At 37.3% G+C, this 26,005-nt stretch overlaps 1 protein-coding gene across 2 annotated transcripts in view; it reads right to left on the minus strand.

Moving 5' to 3' along the window:
• Positions 1–26,005, minus strand: part of LOC149806993 (uncharacterized) — a 102,296-nt gene that overhangs the window by 59,295 nt on the left and 16,996 nt on the right. For both annotated transcript variants that reach the window (XM_089960483.1, XM_089960477.1), the window contains 5 exons: positions 24,328–24,419; positions 13,727–14,029; positions 8,470–8,614; positions 6,134–6,288; positions 1,892–2,031 (listed from right to left, as the gene is read on the minus strand). In XM_089960483.1, coding sequence (XP_089816609.1) covers positions 1,892–2,031; positions 6,134–6,288; positions 8,470–8,614; positions 13,727–14,029; positions 24,328–24,419 — 835 coding nt within the window. The remainder of the gene's footprint in view (positions 1–1,891; positions 2,032–6,133; positions 6,289–8,469; positions 8,615–13,726; positions 14,030–24,327; positions 24,420–26,005) is intronic.

Consider the following 26,005-nt stretch of genomic DNA (forward strand, 5'->3'; position numbering starts at 1 on the left):
CAACAGTCAGGATGTGTCAAAATGGTGTTGTCCAGAACTCCTTTGAATAATTCACAATAGTTCCAAAATAATATTATAGTCCAAAAAGCACTTTCTATTTTCACCGAATAATTGAAACAAATGTCATAAAATGTCCGCAGACTTGACATTACAACAACAAAGCAAGAAATAAGAATGACTAAAATTGTCTAGCTACACATGCTTAAAAGGGTGAAAACGCACTTTACTACTATTACTTATGTAACAAATCACAAATTTCCAACATCATAGATACCATCTGACCAACTTTTCCAATGGGAAAAATCCAGAATCTTCTCAACATATTTACTAATAATTTTATTATTAGTAACTGTAAACACATCCAGAAGCATCTATTTATAGATCCTATGCAATTTTACATTATTTAATATCACAAAATAGACTATGCATGTACCCCAAAACAAGCTATAGATAATGACTACAATTTACAGTCATGAATAAAAATTACAAAAATTAGACAAAATCATGTACCAGGTGTTGCAAAAAATATAGATATGCATAACAATACTATATCACATACACACACTAACTTTCTTTTTTCCCCACACTACCATCAGTTTGGTAATATATGCTTGAAAAACCTGAACAGTTTACAGACACCATGCCTAGAAAATTCATCATTTTCACATAATGCTGCCTGAGGAAATTGATGAGGATAAGATGGCAGAAAACAGGGGCACAGACACTGCGGTTCTCACATGGGCAGCCATTCCAAGTATCAACTCTGCTGATGATATCATGGTTGAGATGGGAAGGCCACGTCACCTGGATAACCGATAAGTGACTATCTAAGTAGATCTTCTAAGCAAGTTATAGGAGGGAAAGAGATTTCAGGATGGTCAGAAGAAATGCTTCATTACCTCACATCATCCCTGAAACACTTCAACACTGACCTTACATCTTGGGAGGAACACACATTGGATTGCTCCATACTAGAGATACAGACTTTGAATGAAAAGAGAATTGTGAGGCAATTCAGAAGCCTGAGCAAAGAAATCTCGGAACTGCATCAGTCTTGTCCTCTATTGATCAAGCAAACCCAAGCAGCATCTCTGTTCAAATGTGCTACAGACAGTTCAGAGCTATAACTGGCTTAATCAGTCATTCACAGACACTAAACAAGGTAGTAATGTTATGGTTATCTTTGAGCACAAAGGACGAACAACAATATCAAAGCAAATAGATATTGTCATGAAAGACATCATAAAATAATGGAAAAAATATTAATAATCCTCATTTTCTAAATGAATTAAACACGGCAATTTAATCAAAATCCCTTCTGCTTTACCTTTTGTCTGTCTCAAGCACAAGGGACAAATTAAGAAAAAAGTTATACTGTACAAAAAACTGCTGTTTTTGATTGGAATTTCACCTTCTCTCCCTCTGCCCATCAACAGTTTTCAACTGTTGCTAGGACTGAGATGTAAATGTTGCAAGCAGATACAAAGAAGCTGTGTCTTTGATGTGTAAAGATTCAGCAAGTGTAGCTAATGTGCTTAAACATATGCACACAGTCTCTTAACATGGTCACATCTATATCAACAACGATATCATGTCGATCAAGGTAAAGATTTTCTTGGATCTGTTGCTGTTCATGGTAGACAATTTAATCATACTCTTGCCAAACAGTTATCAGGACATCAAAATACACAGGAATTATAGCTGTGACCATGGACTCAAAGCGCAAAGCAATCTCAACAATGGTTAACATGACTTCCATCTATTATACATGCACTAAATAACAACAAAGTCTATTTTAATGAAATAACATATAGTGTGTGTGTGTGTGTGTGTGTGTGTATGTATGTATCAAGAGAGAGGAGAGAGAATTTTCCACTTAAGAAAACAATACCTGTTGCTCAGAAGAACATTCTGATGTATAGCGCACTCTGAACACCTGTTGCCTGAACTGTTTGGAATGGTTCCATAACATAGTCACACATGTGTCATTGATGTTTTGGAAAGAAATTAAATCAACAGGTGCTGGTTTAACTGAAATGAAAATCAAAGAAAAAATGAATTTTAATTAATTGATATCTTCCACAGTGTAATTTTTATCTATAATACCAACAGTAGCATTACTAACAAATAAAATATTTACATTTCTTGTTTTGCCTGTGATGTCACTGTGACTGTCAAAAAGCAATAAGAAATAACCTATATGACCTTGAACTTTAACCTTTGGAACATCAGCAGTTAATGGATGTTTAATCCCTTTGACTAAATTAAAGTTTACTGACCTCGACCTATGATACTTTGATCAGTCCTTTCACTTCCAGGACTTCAATGGAACAGTGGAAGAACATTAGCTGATAACTTTTTTGTCACTTTTAATTTTAAAAAATTCTCTCTTTTAAAATACCTTATGATTCATTAATTATGCTTGTCAAACTGGAACTGCCTACCCTGGCAAAAATTAATTTTCCCTATTTAAATAACTGTTCATGTTAGTGGGTTTTTTTTTACTAGTTCAGGCTCATTTTTCAAGCAAATGGGAGCAACTATTATAAAAAGCTGTCAGCCCTGTTTCAGCTCTTAATCTCTAACAGCTCAAGAGTTAAAGATTGGCATGGAAAAGTGTGACAAAAAAGCTAAAAATACTGAGCCATGACCTTAATGTAATACATGATATACCTTCTAATGATTAAAGTATACTAATTTTCTTTCTTTAATTTTAAATGGCTTTAAAGTTACCAAGCTGAAATAAAAATGTGATGGGCATAAAAATGCAGTTACTATGTCCCCTGCTAAAACAAGAGACCTAAGTGTGCCTTACATCACTTATATGACTTCCATATATTAATGACTGATTTTTAACAAAGCAGGCTTATGTGCTGTTGTAAGAACACATTAAATATAAACTTAGCTGTCTCTCATATTTTACATCATGTAGAATTTACCTGTTTGATATACTTTGATAAAAGTTCTTTCTAAAGATAAAGGCATCATTACTATTCACATTCACTTGCTCAAAATCAAAGTCATTTAAGATCATGATGATTTAAACCTACTTACTAAGTTTGATCAAAACTGGATGAGAAATATTGGTGCTGGGCCTAGATAGATAACAAATTCAATCAAACATTTGCAAAGTACCTCATCAATATCCTACAATCTCACTTATTATAAAATCTATGACACTGATAATATAAGCTTACGGTGAAGCAGATTTTGTCCCAAATGGACTTCAGTCTCCAGAGTTGTAACAAACCCAGCTTATCAGATACAAAATTACCTCATTATTATACACAGACCTTACTCATATCAACCAAAACCTGGATAATTTAAGACCATTTAGCAAGTTTGATTAGAAACATTGTTGTTACATTGGTGACATGCAAGGCCAGTTAGATGCATATCATGTTTCATTGATAATCATACTCAGCTGAGGTCATGATGACATAGGCCTATTTACTTAACTTGATAAAAATCCTATCCAAAATATGATCTTTTGTCACAGAATAAGGCAAGAAAATAATTTGGTTTTGTATTAAACGATGACAATGTATATTTGACTTTGTCGACGCATACAGCGTTAACTAGAGTAGCTTGTTTTTATTACCTTGACATATAGTTACTGAATGAGTACATCTCCTTGGGTCTTGAATGTCTTGTTTTTTATATAGTATAAAAAGTAAGATTTTACTACAAACAGTACATCAATGATTGGATCTTGTCACAGAGTGTCAGTTTGGTGGTTGTTGTTGTTGGGTTTCACGCCATTTTTCAGTACATGATAGGCTATGCATGGTGGCCAGTATTAATGGTGGAGGAAGAACCCTGGAAAAACCCAGGAAGGACCACTGACCCACAAGAAGCTACTGGCAAACTTTCTCACATAACCACATTGGCCGAATCCTAGACTTGAACCCACGCAGACAGAGGTGAGATGGCAGTGATCCATAACGGAGAGCACTTTAGGCCACTCGGCCACTCAAGGCCCTGTGTCGGTTTGGAACCACAAAACTACAGCCATAGGGGTAAGTGACAACTGTTAAAATAATTTTGATTCCCTTGTACATTTATGCTTTTCAGTGTGTTCATCACATACTTATTTTATTATTATCATAAATTTGATAAACCATGTTTAACAGACAATTTGCTGTTAGAATTTATTCCTTTTCATGTGTAGGACTTGGAGTAGAAAGTCACATGTAAAGTGCGGGTTTAATGTATTGCTTTTTTGTATAACCCATTAGGGACATTGATATAATGTAATGGACTATAGGCGTTTGTTGAGTGGATATTTATTCATTTCATATATATATATAGTTGAATATTTTGAATATTTTGTGTGATAGCATATTTCGTGTTATACGCTACCAGTTTCATCTATTTGTAGCTGAAACTGGTGGAGGGGGAGGTGTAGGTAAACCAGACTGGAACTGGTGGAAGGCGTTGTTGCGCCAGACTGAAACTGGTGGGAAATGTTGTTGCACCAGACTGAAATTTTGAACAGTCTCAATGAATCTGATTTGAGTCTCATCTCATTAGTATGCATAGATCTTGATCATACTGATGCTCATCCAAGATCTGAAAGATTTAAGCCCTTTTACCAAGTGTGATCTTACACTGGATCAGGAGAACAGTACCTAGAGTTGTAACAAGCTCAGCCAATCCCATGCAAGATCACCTCATTAATGAGTGGATCATATACATTGCAGAAATCCTGTGAGATCTCAGTGATATAACAATATCCTTGAAGTCTGGTAAGAAAAAGATGAAAATTATGGCTTTAACAAACTCAGCCAATCAGACCCAAGTTCACTTAATTAAATATGCAGGGATCCCACTCACTTTTGAAATTGTACAAGATCTTGATGATATAAGCCCATAATCCAGTTTTTTCTCTAAAACTGCAACAAAATTATGGCTACCAGAGTGGTAATAAGCTCAGTTAATCAGATGCAAGATCACCTCATTAATATGCATGGCTGCTGCTCACTGTCAAAATATTCCAAGATCCAAATGATATAAGAATATGTTTCAAGTTTGATGAAAATTGGAGAAAAAAATAATACTTTCTGAGTATTAACAATTTCAGCCAATTTAGTGCAAGATTACATTAAAAAATATTTAAGTATGAATCTCACTCTTTAGTGAAGCCATCCCAGATCTTGATCTTATACACCCACATTCAAGTCTGATAACAATTGGACCATAAATATGGCTTCTAGAATAATAACAAGCTCAGCCAATCAGATTCAAATTCACTTCATTAGTATGGGTGGATCTTGCTCATTATCACAATGCCACAACACATATTTTAAGTTTTATCAAAATAAGATCAAAAATATGGCCTCCAACATGCTCAGTCAGTCAATGCTAGATATATCATCATTAATATGCATGAATTTTTTGCATTACTGAAATCCTCAGACAGTTTGATGATATTTGTTGTTGTTGCTGTTGTTGTAACACCATTTTTCAGCACATGATAGGCTATACATGCTGGCCAGTATTAATGGTGGAGGAAGAACCCAGAAAAACCCCGGAAAGAACCACCGACCCACGAGAAGCTCCTGGCAAGCTTTCTCACATACCCACAATGGCTGAATCTGAGACTCAAACACACGCAGACAGAGGTGAGATGGCAGTGATCCGTAACAGAGAGCCCTTTAGACCACTTGACCTTTCCGGGCCCTGATGATATTCATATTTCTTAACCTATTTCTAGTGTGAAGGACAGAAGTGACAACTTTTGTATTATAGTGATCGCCAACCTGTTGTGTGCCATCATGATGGAACATTATATCTCCAAATTTTTGTGTGCCAACCTGTATGCAAGCATGATGCCACATAATATCACTGACCTGATGTGTATCAGCATGATGTCACATTCTGCACAGCTGCTTAAGTATATAGTCACCAATCCTGCAGTTATCATGACCAACAAATTTACATCTTGAATAAATTTGGTGTACTATATTCACGAAAATATTAAGACTTGTAGTACATTAAATGCCACAAAGATGTTTACGATATGGCTATAGGTCCTGAAATCCTGTGGATCTGGTTTCCCAGTCACATCGGGATTTGATAGCAATTTCAGAATATATCACATTATCAAAAGAAATAATTGAGTCCAGCTTACCTATTTCAAATGTAGAAATATGGAATACAGCTGAAGTGTTCCTGATGTCCCTGACAACATTGGTGATTTCAAAATAGAAACAATAATCCGGCTCCATTTTGAAATCAGGAACGGTGAACGAGGTAGTCGCTTCATTAACTGTATAGTTTAATAAGCTTTTGAAAAAGAAAAAGAAGCAAGTCATGTTCAAGCCAGTAAGTATATCTTAGTGAATGTAATCAATATAAGAAGGAACATTTATAACTTATCTGAATATTAAGTCATGCAAAAAATTTCTTACTGCATAAATGCTATTATCTTGTTTACTGTGCAATGATGCTTTTTGATGCAATTTCGTTACTGTGCAATGGCATCTTTTGATGCCTTTACTGACAAATCCATTTAAGAAATATAATAATACCAAAAAATAGCCTTTAAACATATAATAATGAAATACTGAATCTGGAAAGTAAATATGAACCAAGTCATTGGTTTCATGGGATTACTCCCATCTGCTTGATGTAATAGTGTGTCCACTATTAGCAAACAAGTGTTCTGTATCTGGTGTATGCAATGCCATTTGAAAACATTGGAAATTTAGGTGGAATCTGGCCATTTTTTAAACTAGCTCAGTTAAATGTTAACAAGGTTTCACCAAAATAGTCGGAAGATTAAAGCAAATAACAAACTTTGGAATGAGGTTGTGCTTACAACACCTTACTTACACAGGTTCACTATTTAAGTTCATATCAGTCATTTCAACCAAAAGATATGACATCATTTTTTGATGATGTGTGCCTAATCGTGAAGGAATATGGACTCGTGTGTGCAGGCAGGGTGATGGGTGCTGTTTACCTGTGGACCTGGGTTCGAATCTCAATAGAATATGAATTAAATATTCTCAAACCTGTTTGATAGTATTATCTGTATTAAAATATTCTGTCTACTATTATCAAGCATTCTTCTATAGAATCCAGGGATAGCACTTTCTGTTCTGTCTGGTGTATATTTATAATTTTCTATAATTAATTCTATGTGCCTTGATTTCTTTCATAGGAATCTGTAATGACTGGGTAAATACATGAGAAATAATTACTAGGTCGTCATGCGAGTGTATCTGCTGCACACGAGTGCATATAACACTGAATGAGTAACGTCATTTTTTTGGTGATGTGTGCTTAGTCGTGAGGGAATATGGGCTCATGTGTGCTGTCGAGGCGATGGGTGCCGTTTACCTGCAAACCTGCGTTTGAATCTCCATAGAGTATGAATTAAAATTTCTCTAACCTGTATGATAGTATTATTTGTATTAAAATATTTATTCTGCCTACTATTATGAAGCATTCATTTATAGAATCCAGGGATAGCACTTTCCGTTCTGTCTGGTGTATATATATATATATATATATATATATATACACACACACACACACACTGTAATGTCATTACATATGCACAAGGCTGTTTATTCCCCATTTTAGCTCCAAGATTTGACATGAATATAGGCATTCATATGAATACAGTAGAGTTTTGTATTTTGGAGATGTTATAAGATCAGCTTTAATACCTGTATATTATTGCTGCATTATTAAACTGTTACCAAAGTAACCATGCTATTTGGTGTATATTTCAACAGATTTAATGTTAGACCAAACTAAAATGTTGAAGACCAGTAGTGTGTATAAAAAAAATATAAGCACCGAATATACAACCAAAACTTTATTGACTGTTCAATCTTGAACTTCAAGAAAAATACCTGTATTATGTGGAACTAGGAACATCTAAGCTAAATGCTTTTAAAATCTTGGTAGATTATCAAGCCCAGAAATAAGCTTGCGATAACTCTGTCTTGGGATAACTTTGCCTTTGGGATCGCTGTCAGGTGAGCAAGAAAAGATTTTCTGTCTAGGTTCATTTTGATATTCTTGTTCAACTAGATGCACACATTTCCAATGAAAAGCCCTATATAACCTAATGAAATCTGCATCTCAGCAGGTGCAGGTTAATTCAAGTTTACAGTCTCAATGTTATTATTATACATATACATTATAACACATTCTCATATTTTAACTTAGAAGTAGAATATAACAAGCCTTGAGAGACCAGTCTTGCAAACAATAAATAATGGTTTCCAAATACAGGTGGTCTCTATAGGCATCAGTGCTCTATGACAACTTAAACCACATTAAAAATCTGACCTTTAGAGACAGAACGTTTCCTACATTTGTTATCTTTCAACTCAAGTTTTACAGTATTTTCATCAGTTAAATGTCTAAACAGTTTGAATGAAGTACAATCAAATACAACATCTGGTGCATGTCTTTTACAACTACAGCAGATAACGAAATTTTCCTTACTTGCCCTCACACTTTTGATCTGCTTTCCAGAAGTGTGTAATACTTATGTCCTTCTTATGGAAATAAGAAATCATGTCCCATTTGCAGGTCATGTTCTCCCAGTTGTAGACTTGGCAGGAAAAGTTCTCAGGGTTATGTGGAAAATCTGCCAATAAAAATCAAAATATGTATAGTGTTTTTCCTACAACAAGTTCCAGGGGCTAGCTATGTAAATTTTTTCAGAAATTTTGGGAAGGCTTATAAAGATAAAAACATACTTTGCCAAAGTTTTGAAAAATGAAAGTGGACTCAACATCAAGTATGGCCACATCATCAGAGAAATATACTATATGGGGGAAAAAGAAACTAATAGAACATGATTTACATTTTATGATATATATTTTAAGGAAAATGCAGTTGATTTAATATGTTTTCTTCATCTTTCTGTGCCAGTGTGCTTAACAGCAGCATTATTACATTGATAAAAAGAAGTTCCTATATTTTACAATAAATCTGGGGCGTCGATGTTTAACAAATGTAGCTTGCACAGATCATGCTTCAAATCTTTTATTTTGTGAATATCACGACTATATTAATACGAAAATGAAGACATCTTTTTTTCTGTTAACATGTTTCATGTGCAGATTGATAATGTTTGGGTGGGGTAACTAGAAACAAAACAGACTACTTATAGGCTTCTGAGCATAACATCTTTAAACAAAAGATTTGAATGATTGTGCGTTTACTCGTTTGTTATTTTGTTTATTTCTACATTCAAACAAACTTTTGTGCAACTTTGGCTAGCATACAGTCTCACTCAGTCGCATACAGTCTCACTCAGTAGCATAATGTCTCACTCAGCAGCATATGGTCTCACTCAGTAGCATACAGTCTCACTCAGTTGCATACAGTCTCACTCAGTCGCATACAGTCTCACTCAGTAGCATACGGTCTCGCTCAGTAGCATACAGTCTCACTCAGTAGCATAGTCTCACTCAGTAGCATACGGTCTCACTCAGTAGCATACAGTCTCACTCAGTAGAATACAGTCTCACTCATTAGCATACAGTCTCACTCAGTAGCATACAGTCTCATTCAGTAGCATGTAGTCTCACTCAGTAGTATACATACAGTCTCACTCAGTCGCATACAGCCTCACTCAGTCGCATACAGCCTCACTCAGTAGCATACAATCTCACTCAGAAGCATACAATCTCAGTAGCATACAGTCTCACTCAGTAGCATACGGTCTCACTCAGTAGCATAGTCTCACTCAGTAGCATGCAGTCTCACTCAGTAGCATATGATGTTATCAATCACCAATTAATTTCAGTTTGCAATAAACAATCATCAATGCCTGATTTATCCATCATTTTCAAATATTATTGTGATGCAAGTTAAAAATCTTACAAAATTAGTACTATGTTTAATCACAAGCTTAATTCTTCTGAGTATTACAGGTATACAGTGCTGAATAGGTGACGCTTAGCAATAGGTCATGTAAGTTCAGTCAATGAAAGTTTTCATTATTCATATATAAAAAACTAATTCTAAAAAAGTTAACATGTGAATTCATTGTTTTGCTGTTTTGGAATTTATTTTTTATGCCATGAGAGAGAGAGAGAGAGAGAGAGAAAGAGAGAAAGAAAGAGAGAAACTAAAACTTGTTACAGAATTGACTCCTGGTGGTATAGTGTATCCTCCACTATAAGAAAGGCTCTGCACACTACAAACTGATAAAACAAACTTGTCCACAAGTTTAAACACATCTTGTGGAACTTGAATTTCTTACTGAATTGGACAGCCATGTCAAAGTACTTGCACGTCAATACATAAAAAGCACATGGTATACTCATACAGAAAATGAATTCTCAAAGTTGGCAAATGCAGTACACTGTTACTGATACCTCTATATTTCCAAACAAAGTCTTAATAATTTTATTGTAGCTAATGGTAATAGACAACCATCTCCATGACTATCCCCTTCATAATATGGTAATCTACACCAACCATCTCCAAGACTACCCTTTTCATAATATGGTATTATTATATGCTCTTTTTTTTTCTAACTTTACATTGTCAGAATCGTTCAGTATCTTACAATATTGCACACCTTCATATTGCACTCACGTACAGGACATGTGTGCCCAGTAGTGTATTAGGAACTACTTTGTAAAAAATCATGTACAATCCTGTAGCAGATGCTTTACGTTTTGGTTGCATTAATTTGATTCTGAATGAACGAAAGCAGATGTTTAATGGACTGCCACATACCAGCTGCTTGGCCACATTCTGCGGTAACTTTTTTGGTACAATGTTTTGGAATTTTGCAATAGACGCCAGATTTCATAAAATTGCTTGGTACCTACAAACAACATGCAAGTTACAAGGCATAAACTGTCTCCTTTATCTGGTAATAAGAATGGCAAAAAATATGCTTAGAGTCTTACATCCTGAATCCTCAAAATATACTTTCTTAGTTCTGCAAATCCAAATTACATGAGCCATGTCATGGGTTTTCAAGCTTGATTACGCATTTCGAAACTGTACTGTAATTTCGACTATATTCCAAGTGCAATTACATCCTCCTTACTGCACTCAAAATGAAATAAACATTATATTCCATAACATCTTTTTGATCATTGAAATTGAATGACTTCATATTTTTCCCACATTATGATTTCAAACATTTAATGGCAAAACAAACACACGTGCAGATGTCAACACGCTGCTGTCACCACTGAAATCCAATGTACTTCATGTAGAATTGGCACATAAATCCAGTCTATAATCACGAAATTTCATAGAAACGACAAAAATACCCAAACCTATTCATTCCAGATCAAATGGAAAAGTTGTTGTAATGCGCATTCTTTCAAAATATGACTCCAAATTTCGTCCGAAAAACTCGTTCATGTTTTCTCATACAAATGCAGTAACCTATAAATATACATCAACCATCTTCAAGACTATCCCCTTCATAATATGGTAATCTACATCAACCATGTCCAAAACTATGCTATTTTTATATATGATAATCTACATCAACCACCTTCAACACTCTCCCCAGTTTTGTATGTAATGACGATCAATTATTAACTGGTACTTAACCCCTTGTTTTCTATGTAACAAGTATAAATTAGTGACAGGGTACTTATCCCCCAGTTTAATTTGTAATGACCATTACTTGATACATATGAGTATAGCTAGGAAATGAACACCAACCCAGTTATTTGTAAATGATATTAGAATGCTTGGAAAATGAACCCCAACCCATTTATTTGTATGCTATTTTGGACTGCTTTGGAATTTTCCCAAAAAGTTAAATATTTCAACATTTCACAAATAATCATCCCTAATGGACATAGTCTGCAAGTCAGGGGGCTTATTATATATATAAGACCACTGTTAGGTAAAGGATGCCATTATATTGCAAGTCAGGGGGCTTATTATAAATACAAGACCACTGTTAAGTAAAGGATGGCTGTACATGTGCAAGTCAGTGGGACTTGTTATAAATAAGATACCACTACTACGCAAAGGATGGCTTTACATGTGCAAGTCAGGGGTCTTATTAGCAATACAAGACCACTGTTAAGCAAAGGATGGCTTTACATGTGCAATTCAGGGGGTTTATTAGCAATACTAGACTACCATTAAGTAAAAGATGGCTTTACATGTACAATTCAGGGGCCTTATTAGCAATACTAGACTCCCGTTAAGTAAAGGATGGCTTTACATGTGCAAGTCAGGGGGCTTATTAGCAATACAAGACCACTGTTAAGTAAAGGGTGGCTTTACATGTGCAAGTCAGGGGGCTTATTGTAAATACAAGACCCCTGTTAAGTAAAGGATGGCCTTACATGTGCGTGATGTTCTCTGATTAGTTTTGAGAAGGCATTACCAAGGAATCACTCCTTAGTTGCTATTTTAACTCAGCATGCGTATTGTATTTGTTGGTTACTGCATTTGTATGGGAAAATTTTAAGGAGTTTTTTGGATGGATATAATGCATGACCTTGGGAGTGCAGTATATCCATTCGACAAAATGAGTTCATTTTTTCCCATACAAATGCAGTAACCCTTTTATTATATGCTCATTTTCTTATTCTACCTAAGGCATGATTATATAAACAAAAAAACAAAACAAAAACACAAAGGAAATGAATTTATGCTGTATTCCAAAATAAATACACAAATGCAGATTCACCAGTACACAACAACAACATTATTAATGCACACATAACTCCATCCAGATAAATTTGAACTTAGTTGCGTGCTAGACATCACTTTTGAAAGAAAATGGCATTTTGGTCTACTTAAAATTAAAATATGGAGTCATACTGTGAATGAATGTGCATTGCAACAACATTTTCCATTTAGTCTGGAATGAATAGATTTTGGTGTTTTTGTTGATTCTACCACATTTCATGATAATGACTGGATTTATCTGGGTCAATTCTACATGAAGTACATCTGATTTCAGCAGCAAAGGAGCAGAGTGTTGATGTCTGCAAGTGTTTCTGTTCTGTCATTGAGTTTTTGGAATCATAAATGTGGGAAAAATATGAAGTCTTTCAACTGTAATTACCAAAAAGACAATATGAAATATAATGTTTATTTCATTTTGAGTACGGTAAGGAGGATGTAATTGCACTTGGAATATAGTCGAAATTACAGTACAATTTCGAAATGTGTAATCAAGCTTGAGAAGACATGACATGGCTCATGTAATTCAGATTTGTAGAACTAAGAAAGTACATTTTGATGAAATTCAGGATGTAAAACTGTAAGTATAGTTTTTGTCATTCTTATTACCAGCTAAAGAAGACATGCTTATGCCTTGTCACTTGCATGTTGTTTGTAAGGACCCTTTCTGGCGTCTACTGTATAGCTAGCCTAAATCTGAAACATCGTATCAAAAAAGTTAACGCGGAATGTGCCAAAGCAGCTGGTATGTGGCAGTCCACAAAACATATGCTTTTAATTAGTTCATTCAGAAACAAATTTAATCAACCAAACCATAAAGCATCTACTACATGAGTGCACATGATTTGTTTACAAAGTAGTTCCTTATACACTATTGGGCACACTTGAGTGCAATATGAAGTGTTCATGAGTGCAGTATCGTAAAATACTGCATGATTCTGACAATTTAAAGTTAACGGAGAAAAAAATGAGCATATAATAATGCCATGTAGTGCACTTCTATGTACATAATTATCATAACAGTGAAAAAATCCCTGGAAAAATGTGGAAATTTTCAAAAAGTATTTACAGTCAATTTTAACTCGTTGATTGCTGACAGTTTGTTTACTCCTCGAAGTACATTCATTCACCGCTTGCTGTACCATACATCTGTAACTCCTGGAAACATAGTGATTTTGTGCATCCTTTAATGTCAGCACTGGGCTTATCAGCTGAATTGCGGTGTTGTTCAGCTGAAAGGTCTGGTTGATTTTCTCATCCCTCCAAGTAAGAAAGTACAGTCGGACAGGCTGGTTGCTACTAATATTATGTATGGTACAGGTCAGATCCAGTCTTTCTCCAATAAAAACATAGGGATCAACTGGCTCAATGGCTGTAAATTAAAAAAAAGAACAGTAATTTTAGATTGTATGATACGCCATGAAATTTATAATGAATGAACAGTGATGAAGAAAAGAAAGTGAGATAAATTTTGAAAAACGTGAGACCGTATCGCTCATTAACTTAAAAGCTGACCATCTCACTAAGCAGGTTTATGTAGTACTTTAAAAACACATCCCATGTAAAGTCATTATCTCCCAAAATTTATATCATGTTGATTTTACCTATTTTACTATATCTTAATCAAAATTCTTTTGTAAATAAAAATTCCAAACTAATTTGCCTAATTTCTTGCTTACAACACAAGTCATCTAAAATCTTGATATAAAATCTGATCGGATTCCGTTTCCTGAGTGGTAACAACTATGTTCAAACAGATACAATAGATCCAGATCTTACTCATAACTGAACTTGTCAAACATCTTGATAATAAAGCACCATTTAACAAGTTTGATTCAAATCTAAACAGAAAGTGTCTTGAGTGCTGACAAGCTCAAGCAGATACATACAAGTTCATGACATTAACATGCAGGAATCTCACTCATATTTAACCAAGATCTTGATGATATATGGGTCTATTTAAAATCAAATAAAAAAAATAGTCTATAATCATAAAAAACCATTGTTTTCAAGATAACGTCAAACATGCATAGGTCTTGCTCATAATAAAATTCATGCAACAATTCACTGATATTAACTCATTTACCAAGTTTTTTTAAAATCAGGTTTGACATATAGTCTCTCAAGATGCTCACTGCATTAACATGCATAAATCTTAATAAGAAAACACATACTATATCTTGATGGCATAAACCTATTTACTAAGTTTGATTAAAAAAATATTATCAGAAATAGAGCTGCAAAACTGTGACAAACTTGGCCAATCAGATGAAACCTTTCCTCATTTAACATACATGGATCTTACTCATAACTGTATTCATCCAAAATCTGTGGGATTTAATACCATTTACCAAGTTTGATCAAAACTAGATCAAAAATAGTCTCTAAAGGTGTAATAAGCTCAGCCAATCATCTCATTAATAATGCATGCATTACTGAACCTATGTAAGCTCATAACATATCAGAATTATGGCTTCTACAGTAGTAACAGTTAATTTCCATTAAAAATAACCTCATTGTTCTTTAACAATTATTCTTGCTGTATTAGTTCAAACAATAGAGATTAAGGTGTTAAAACATAATTTTCACATCTTCAAAACCACTTCTTTTAATTCTGTCAAACTTTCAAGAAATGTTCAAATATGATAAGTTGTAGTTAATGTTGCTTGTATGCCTCCATAGCAACCATGCATCTTTGACATCAGCCAGGTATAAATTTGTTTTAACTTTTTTTACAAATCTATAGCAGCAATTTAATTTGATCTCTGGAAATAAAAGAAATAGCTTTTACATTTTCTACAATTGTTGTATGTCTCGACTGTCTGATAATGGACAAACCAATTATTTTGACCTTGGATTTATTTTCAAACCAGAAATATTTTTTCTCTGTTACCTCAAGTTACTTAATTCATCATAAATGTTCTTTTCCACATATTAGAGTGAGATTTTTAAAAGTTTTATGAAGGCTGGAAATTTTGAGTTTTGGTGTTTTTGGAGTGGCTCCAGTCTGATGTGTGTTCATGCTTGGGTCCTTGATCGCATATACTGATTCTCAGGCTTGTGTGACATAAAAATTAGAATTTATTTTAAAATTTTGCAATATCACCCCCACCCTCTCTGTCCTTGGGGCAAAATTCTGAAAATGTGAGAACGATCTGCATCAAAAGGGCTGCTTAGCTGCAACAGTGTAGTAAAAGCCCTAAATGTGTGCAGATTAGTAATGGTTCATTAGGCCCCTAAATGCTTGCAGATTAGTAGGGTGTAATTAAACCCCTAAATGCTTGCAGATTAGTAATGGATTATTAGGCCCCTAAATGTTTACAGATTAGTAATGGATCATTAGTCCCCAAAATGCATGCAGATTAATAATGGATCATTAGGCCCCTAAATGCTTGCAGATTAGTAATGGATCATTAGGACCCTAAATGCTTGCAGATTAGTAATGGATCATTAGGCCCCTAAATGTTTGCAGATTAGTAATGGATCAATAGGCCCCTAAATGCTTGCAGATTAATAATGGATCATTAGCCCCTAAATTATTGCAGATTAGTAATGGATCATTAGGACCCTAAATGTTTGCAGATTAGTAATGGATGATTATACCCCTAAATGCTTGCAGATTAGTAAAGGATCATTAGGCCCCTAAATGTTTACAGATTAGAAATGGATCATTAGTCCCCTAAATGTTTACAGATTAGAAATGGATTATTAGGCCCCTAAATGCTTGCAGATTAGTAATATTATCAACCAGTTACTGTAAAATATTGATCTCATGCACATAAATGTTTGCAACATTTCAATCATGTTGACTATTATTCAACAGTCTGATCTACTGACCAATCAATCCCCTTCTCTTCCTAAAATGAACTGAATTTTAGCAAATGAAGACTATCAAGTATCTTTACAAACCCCATCTCCTGATGCAAGTTTTCATGTACATGCAATTTTGTTAAAAATACCATCCCTTGATACAAGTTTTAATGTGCATGCATTTTTATTAAAACTCCATCCCCTGATATAACTTTTCAATGTACATGCATTTTTATTAAAAACCCATCCCCGACTTAAGTTTTAATGTAAACACATTTTTCTTACAACCCCATCCCCCAATATAAGTTTGAATGTACATGGATTTTTATTAATACTTCCATTGCTAAATTACCATCACAAAAGTGTAGCAATGTAAATCAAAACTGTCTTGTGCATCTAATTTGTTCAACGTATCTCTTTTAACTTTAATTTCTCAAAATTTGTGACATAAGTTTCCCAGTACATTTAGAGATCTTAAAATGCATGTTAATGGTACATTTAGAGATCTTAAAAGGCATATCATGGTACATTTAGAAATCTTAAATGACATATCAATGGTATATTTAGAGATTAAAAGACATAACAATAGTACATTTAGAGACCTTAAAAGACATATCAATGGTACATTTAATTTAGAGATCTTGAAAGGCATAACAATTGTACATTTATAGATCTTGAAAGGCATATCAATGGTACATTTATAGATCTTAAAAGGCATGTCAGTGGTACAGTTATAACTCTTTTAAAAGGTATATCAATGGTACATTTAGAGATCTTAAGAGACATATCAATGGTATATTTTGTGTATCTTAAAAAGTATATTAATGATACATTTAGAAAGCAAATTTTTAGTAAATTATGTTTCTCCGAGAATACTTACCCGATCACATTAACGTTAGGAATATAAGCCTGCTACCTCTCGAATCCAGCCCTACTAAAAGATGAAAATTCGTCTTTTTGGTCTATCTTATATAGACCAAAGGGCAATAACTCTTGCCCCTTACCTCCCCTTGCCACTGCCAGGTGTCGCTAGTTTTTAAGCTGAGCGATATATATTATACGAGGATGCTCGCATAGTGGGGTGGTTGGGAGGGTTTTTAAGTAATGTGATCGGGTAAGTATTCTCGGAGAAACATAATTTACTAAAAATTTGCTTTCTCCTTCAAATACGTTCCCCGATCACATTAACGTTAGGAGAATAAGTAATAGGAGGAGGGAATGCTGAGCATCCTACCTCCACCCCAGGTACCTTCTAGGGAATGATGGCTGGATTCACCATTTGAACGATAACCCGTTTTCCTAATTTCATCAGCAACACAGCCTAGGGTCACGTGATATGTGACCCCTATATACGGTTAAGAAGATAGTTATTGATATCTTCTTACCTACAAAATTTCACTGGCGAATCCAGCGAAGCTGATAGGCTGTGCTGATTGTTTTAAATGGGTCTGGTGGTCATCTGGGCTGCCAACACCGGACCTACCAGATTCAAGGTTTGCCTCTGCGAAGCCAGATCTCTGAGATAAAAACTGGAGAAGGTTGACTCTGCGTGCCAGCCAACAGCTTCTATTATATCTCGGATCGAAACATTGCGTTCGAATGCCAGGCTTGCCGAGATTGCTCTAATCTCATGAGCCATAATCTTCATGAGGCGACTCTGATTTTGTGAGACCTCAGAGTACGCTGAGCGTAAAACCCACTTCAGCCATGAAGCAAGGGCTTGAGGGGTGATATCCCGTTTACCAGCTTTGACCGGAAGAAAGAGGCGCTTACGTGTGTCCCGACATGCCTCTGCGTTTTAAATAATGCTTGAGTGCACGAACAGGATCTTGCATGATTGCTGCTCTTGACTTATCTATGGAAGAGAGCAAGCGAATGACAATTCTTTGATTGCCAATGGATGGTAACCTATTTTTGGCTACAAAGCCTGGTTGCGTCAGAAGGACCATTGAACCATCCGATCTGAACTGAAGAAAGTTCGGGTCACTGGAAAGGGCATGTAACTCACTCACCCTGCATGCTGAAGCTAAGGCTATCAAGAAACATGTTTTGTATGATAGTAGCTTTAACGAAGTGTGGGCTAAAGGTTCAAATTTGTCTGAATTGAGCCACGTTAAAACCCAGGACAGATTCCATTTTGGAAACAGGGTGAGGGATTTTGGTCGATTGAAATCAAAATTGGCTAAAAGATCTGATAGATCTTTGTTATGCCCAATATCACCTCTACCATGATGGCAGAATGTGTCTGATATCATGGAGCGGTAGCCTTTGATAGTAATTGGGGCCAACTGTTTCTCCTCGAAAAGCCAGAGAAAAAAGTCGGCCAGTTGAGGGATTGAGACACTCAAAGGGACGACATTATTGATATGGCACCAGTCCCTGAAAACATGCCACTTTCCCTCATAAGCCTTCAGAGTGGAGGGCCTTCTTGCTCTTGAGATTCTCTCCACAATTGAAGGTTTAAATTGTTTGTCTCCCAAGGCTGCCCGGACAAGAGCCAAGCGTGAAGAAGAAGACGGTCTGGGCAGGGATGGAACACCTGTGACCACGGTTGTTTGAGAAGATGTGGGCTGGTTGGAATCTTCCTGGGTAGATCTATTGCTAGATCGAGCAGATCGGTGACCCAGGACTTGTTCCATCTGAGAGGGGCAATCAGAATCATCCGCCAGTTCTGACCCCTTAACCTCTGGATTATTTTCGGTACCAAAACCATGGGAGGGTAGGCGAATGCCCACAACCCCTCCCAGCTGATTGACAGAGCATCCACGGCCCAAGCCTCTGGGTCTGGAACCGGAGAGACAAAGGTGGGCAACTTGCGATTCCACCTTGTGGCAAAAAGATCGATCATCGGACGCCCCCAAAGTGTGCAAATCCGAAGAAAGACTGATTGATGGAGTGACCATTCCGTGTGAATGACTTGACCTTTCCTTGATAGAGTGTCGGCCAAGACATTGAGTCTGCCGGGAATGTGTCTGACTTGTACGTTGATGTGGAGGCTGTCGCACCAACGTAGAAACTGCCAGATCAGAATGCACAGGTCTGGTGATTTGGTGCCCCCTTGTTTGAGGAGGTAAGTCACCACCACAGAGTTGTCTGACATAATGAGGACAGTTTTTCCTGAGAGCTGATCTTTCCAGAAATGAAAGGCATTGATGACAGCCTTCATTTCTAAAAGGTTGATGTGGAGAGGCCTCTCCCCTGACTCCCACGTGCCGCTGACTGTAGTGAAGTCCGGCAACAGGTGGGCACCCCAACCGTAGGTACTGGCGTCGGTACATACCGTTATCTCCGCTTGGGGCATCTCCAGAGGAATCCCCGTGGACAGCCAACCGGGGTTGTGCCACTGACGCAGGAACAATTGTATCTCGGGCATGATCATTATTGTTTGATTGAGGGGACTTGAAAAGGGGCGCCATTGTGCCAGTAACGTCATTTGTAAGGGACGCATAAAAAGACGGCCAAGCGGGATCAAGTCCGCCGCCGCATTGAATAATCCGAGGAGTTGCAAGAATTCTCTCACTGAAATCCACGTCCTGTTGGAAACGGACTCGACGATCCGTATTACGTGAGCGCGAGGAAGCCGTACCAGATTCCGATCGGTGAGAAACTCCATACCCAGATGGACAAAACGCTGAGATGGACAGAGATCGGACTTTTTCCAGTTCACCAGAAAGCCTAGATGATCTAAAAGCGCTAAAAGATCGTTTCTGCCTTTGAGCAGAATAGAACTTACCATATGTTTCTGGAGGATGTCGTCCAAGTACACTGCCATCCCGGTAGATGAAGTCGAGCGGAACAGGGTGACGACGCAATCCATAACCTTGGTAAAAGCCCAAGGGCTGATGTTGAGGCCAAAGGGTAGGACCCGGAACTGATAAACTACGTCGTGGTAAGTGTAATCGGAGAAATTTCCGTGACGCAGGGTGGATAGGAACGTGAAAATATGCGTCGGTCATATCTAGACTGATGGCATACTCGTCCTGCTGGATGGAAAGACAGATTGATCTCGCCGTTTCCATCTTGAATTTCGGCGGTAAAATGTATTGGTTGAGGCGACTCAGGTCGATAATCGGCCTCAACTTGCCGTTTGCCTTCTGGATAAGAAACAGCCTGGAATAAAACCCCGGCGACTGCGGGTTTTTTCACAATCTTTAGAGTCAGGAGGCTTGAAGACGGAGAAACTTTGTTTCTTACCGCCTCTGTATGGTTGCCTCCTAGTTTGATTAGACTGTTGTCTCCTGGCATTGGGTTGGGATCTATACTGCACATTTGATTGTAAGGATCCCTTGTCCCTGGTCCGCCAATCATCCCTCCACTGTGGCAGGGGCTGATTTTTCCTAAACGAATGCGAGGGTTGGACAGCGAGTTGGAGGGGCAGTTCCTGAGCTGCCTGCTTCCAAACTTCTTCAATTTTTCCTCCAAAGAGTAAAGGCGACCCAAACGGAGTCATCTGTAAAGCCAGAGTATGATGGGGCTTGAGCGACGTGGACTGTAGCCAAGCGTCCCGTCGTATCAGATCTAAGTTGGCAGAAGCAGTCAACGCATTAGCCATGGAATGGTGAGCTGCCCTGTTAATAACTCGAGCAATCCAGGCCGTCACTTCCCAAGCGTGGTCATTGTCGGATTTTTCTGCGAGTCGGAAAATGGCTAATGAAGCCAAGTCTAACATTGAAGACGTAACGACTACGTTCCGAACTAGCTTTGACATGGCATGGAACACATTTTTGTCTACTTTGTAAAACAGTGGAGCGGACATGTGAACTGCTGCCATATTTTTGTCCAGAGCCGGAAGATCCGTACTGAAAGAGTCTGAATGAGTTTTGTACCAGCGACACGAGAACGTCGCTGGTACTTGGCTTTCTGAAAAGAACACCTTAGCATTCCCCGGATCACCTATTCGTCCTGATAGACGATCATTGATCTCCTTAATTTTTGCCGACTGGGGAAGGAGCCGGAAGGACGGCGTCTCTTCCTCCCCGTCAAGATCTACAGACGCCTTAACTTTGTAGTCTTGAGTGGTGGTAGGAGGTGGAGGGCATTCTGAAATTGCCAACACCCTATACATTTCTTCCACTGCCGCCTTGAAGCCAAACTCAGTCCGTTCCATGGTTGGATCTGTGTACGGCTGATCTGCAGGAGTTTCGTCACCCTCACTATGTGCCGAATCGTGTTCTGTAATAGCTTGCATTTCTGGATAGAGTATACCAGGTGGCATAGATGACGCGATTCCGTCATCCTTAACACTGTCACTAACTCTCCCTTGTGGGTAAGCCGTGAACATATGGATGGTCGGCTCTGCCGGCTGTTTTGTCTGGCTTGTTGGCGACGGTCCTGCTATCACCAGTACCGGCTGCTCCAATGGCCTGGCTGGACGGACAGATTTCTCACTAAAATCTCCGCCATAGTAATTATATGTTGCCGGCGGTACAGCTTGACGGATGGATTTATCACTAAAATCCCCGTAAGTCATGTTTGGTCGGACCGTTTTAGCAATATGGTCCCCATGCTGGGACAGTTGGACGGCCGGTGACGTAGAGGTTGTATAAAGATATGGATCCAATAGATCTGGTAAAAACCCCATGCGTCCTGACTTACAGGCCTGAAGGCCATGCTCAGACATGCGGGGGGACTTACGCCCACTGGGCAGCCTAAAATTGGGGAAACATTCCCCCAAAGAGTCAGAAAAGCTGTGGAAGCAAGCGAGGGAAATAAGGGTACTATCTGGCCTGATGTCAATAGCTGCGTCGTCGTTTCCTGGACCAAACGACACATCTGTTTGAAGTTGGACTGTTGTACCCTGTCAACATTACTTTCCTCCATTGCCGCTGATGTTACTGTGGCTGACGGTTGCAAACGACGAACTTTAGGTGGAGGGGGGACCCCAACGTCCCCCACGAGGCTCGCAATGGAGGCTGTCTTCGGATGTATACTGAGAACATCAATGCTATCCTTCTTCGACTTATTCCGTCTATCCCTCCCTTTTGCTGCCTTCTGGACTACATCCGCCCACGTTTGCTCTGTCCAAGTATTACACACGCTGCATGGTATAGAAGATGTACACTTGGTACATACAATACAAGAGTCATGGTTGTCTTCTTTTGCTTTGAACTTTTTGCATTTCATGCATTTGGTTGACATTTCTACTGAAATGACACAAGAAAAGAAAACAAAGCGCAAATTAGTAATTCAGCATGTTATTAATTCGCTAATACCACAACCGTTACTAATGGAGTAAGCGAAATTAGTCAGTGTCGCGTTAACTCTTAATTGACAACACGAGTTCCGCGATAGCGTGTGAAACATTGTCTCAGTAAACGAAATCCATAAGGGTGACAAAGGCACTCAATTTTGAAAGAATTGTTAAAATAATGTATACAACCTGTCGAAGAATGATTGTCCAACACAATAAATCCAAATTTAACTTCGGATGGTCCAATTTAACGCTAAGATGGCTTGGATTGTTTGGAGGTGTAATGTACGTGTTATCCGTACAAGCGAAGCTTAAAAACTGGTGACACCTGGCGGTGGCAAGGGGAGGTAAGGGGCAAGAGTTAGACCGAAAAGACGAATTTTCGTCTTTTAGTAGGGCTGGATTCGAGAGGTAGCAGGCTTATATTCCTAACGTTAATGTGATCGGGGAACGTATTTGAAGGAGAAATCATAAAATGTGTATCAATGGTACATTTAGAGTATCTTAAATGTATATCAATGATACATTTAGAGACCTTAAAAGGTGTATGACTGGTACATTTAGTGATCTTGAAGGTTGACATTTAGGAGATTACAGTTTTCTATTTAAGGATATAAGGCCTTTAAAGTAAAAAAAATTGATGAACTTACAGTAAAACAATCATTTGAGAGGTAAATAAATGAGTAAATAAAGATTCTTATTCTTGAAAAACAGATTATATGTTGTCTCACTTTAGTAAATCTACCTATATACTGCTGTTCCAGTTTAGTAAATCTACCAAACATACTGTTGTCCATTGTAGTAAATCTACAACAGATACTGTTGTCCCATTTTTAGTATATCTGCAGTTGACACTGTTGTCCCATTCTGGTATATCTACACATAACAATGTTGTCCCAGTTTTGGTAAATCTACCCTAGAAACTGTTGTCCCATTTTAGTATATCTATGTTAAGTACTGTTGTCCTCCTTTGGTAAATCTACCCTGGAAACTGCTGTCCCATTTTAGTATATCTACAATAAACATTGTTGTCCCATACTGGTAAATCTACCCTAGATAATGTTGTCCCATTCTAGCATATCTACCTTAGATAATGTTGTCCCATTTTAGCATATCTATGTTAAGTACTGTTGTCCCAGTTTGGTAAATCTAGCCTAGATACTGTTGTCCCCATTCTGATAAACCTACCCAAGATACTGTTGCTGTTGTTTTTGTTCTAGGATTTAATGCCATTTTTCAGCACAAGATAGGCTATACATGGCAGCCAGTATAACTGGTGGAGGAAGAACCCTGGAAAACCCAGGGAAGAACCACCGACCCACAAAAAGCTACTGGCAGGCTTTCCCATGTACCCACGCTGGCCAAGCCTTGGACTCAAACACACGTAGACAGAGGTGAGATGGCAGTGATCTGGAACGGTAAGTGCTTTAGACCACTTGGCCACTCGGGGCCCCCCAAGATACTGTCAAATATGTAACTGTAAAATGGATCATCATGACATTACTATGTTCTCAAAGTTTCAAAAGTTTTGTCATGCATGTCACTGCTGCAAATTTTCATGTCCATCCAATCCAGATGCACCTTACATTAACAGGGTGCTACAATACACCACAACCTTTGATAATGTATTTGTATTCCTTCATGATTTTCATTTTAAAGTGGAAACTTACCCCCACAGTCAAGGAATTTCACACCACCTTCAACTTTAGGTATCCAATGAAACAACAGTAACAACATTAGTGTTGTAGCAGAATTGATTTCACTGCAAGAAAAAGAGCTAAAGATGACTCAATCCACGCATCACAATAGGTGTTATTGTAAAACATGTAATAAACTCAACAATCGTCAACTTCTAGATATAATTAGCAGTCTGCTTTATGTTGTGTGCATCAGTTAGATTGCTCATCTCCTGATTAAATTAAGCTGATTTGTTTTGGAGAAAATGTGGATTTGGGGTGAAAGCTACACTCTGAAAAAAAAGCATTTCTATTCTATTTTGTATAACAAACACAGCTTTAAGTTCTTTTAGTTATATCCAGTATTTGTTTCCTAAAAACATTTCTTCAATGTTTTCCAATATACCCTCTTCTAAGTTTCAAATTTCTGTTTTAAATGTTTCAGAACATTTAATATTTCCAGCAAGAGTAATTAAATCCAACTGGAATGTTTTATTACCGCTGTGTTCCATCTGACTTTAACAATATAATTCCAGCTTGGGTTCAGTCCAAGTTCAATATTCCAACCAGAGACAAAACTCTATCCAGAATATTGAATTATACTTTTTGGCAGAGTAAGAAGTCATTTACTAGAAGTATTCATGCATTAATGCAGAAAAATAAAATTCAGTGAGTTATCTGCATGGTTTCCTGATAGGTGAGCATGTTGATTCCTGCTGAGTTTTCGTATGGGTTATGCTATAGTAAATGTCATATAGGTCATGTAGGCATTCAGAACCAACTATTTCAATAAGGAGTGTCATTTTTTGAGAATCTGATCACATGTACCTTTAAATTGCAATTATCTGGATCCTCATAATCCCTATTCCTTTGCAAGGTTGTTATTTACAGTTTAAAAAAGCACATACAGCAAAAATTAATATTAGTTATGTGGGCATTTTTGGTCTGTGTCTGTACAAATACCTTTCACTCAAATACACTTGTAATGGCTTCTCTATGGTATGTAGTCATGCTTTCAACGTTAAACTTACAAAGTATCCTTTTAAAGTCAATTGCCTCTACCACTTTCACCTGACATACAATGCACTGCTGTTACACACTATTAGTTTGTTGGTTTCACATATTAAGGGAGGCAACTCATGAAATCCAATAGATGTTGCTAGGTCAAAGCACTAAAATAACTGCTAGATCCGCCATGGTGTAACTTTGGCTACTGAAAATGCCAATGTAAAAGTCCATAACAATAATAATTTTCATCTGAAAGGTGTTTTCATATTTAAGGTGCAGAGCAATCAATAATTGTGACTGAACATATTTTGTTTAACCCTTTACCTCATAGAGCATAGTGACAAAGTGCAGCGCGCTATAAATAGAACACCTGTTACCTAGTCGACAGCATATGCATAGGTCTGCCTGTGACCTGTTAAGCAATGTAGTATATGTTACATTTAACAGCAGTTTTAACCATTTTACATTTTTGGTACACATCTATTTTATGTGGAAAAATTTAAGAGTAAAGTCCGATTGTTATAGCTGTGTAATTATTTTTCATGGAAGAATTTTTTATGTGCTTCAAAATCGAGAGAGAACTCGTTCACCAGCAAGTCAGAGAAGCCGCGTGACCAACCGTAGCTGCCATTTCCGATACTCGAAATTTACAAGGTTTTCGTCT

The sequence above is a fragment of the Sinohyriopsis cumingii genome, chromosome 1 (assembly GCF_028554795.1).
Source record: "Sinohyriopsis cumingii isolate HCF-2022 chromosome 1, ASM2855479v2, whole genome shotgun sequence".
Taxonomy (NCBI): domain Eukaryota; kingdom Metazoa; phylum Mollusca; class Bivalvia; order Unionida; family Unionidae; genus Sinohyriopsis; species Sinohyriopsis cumingii.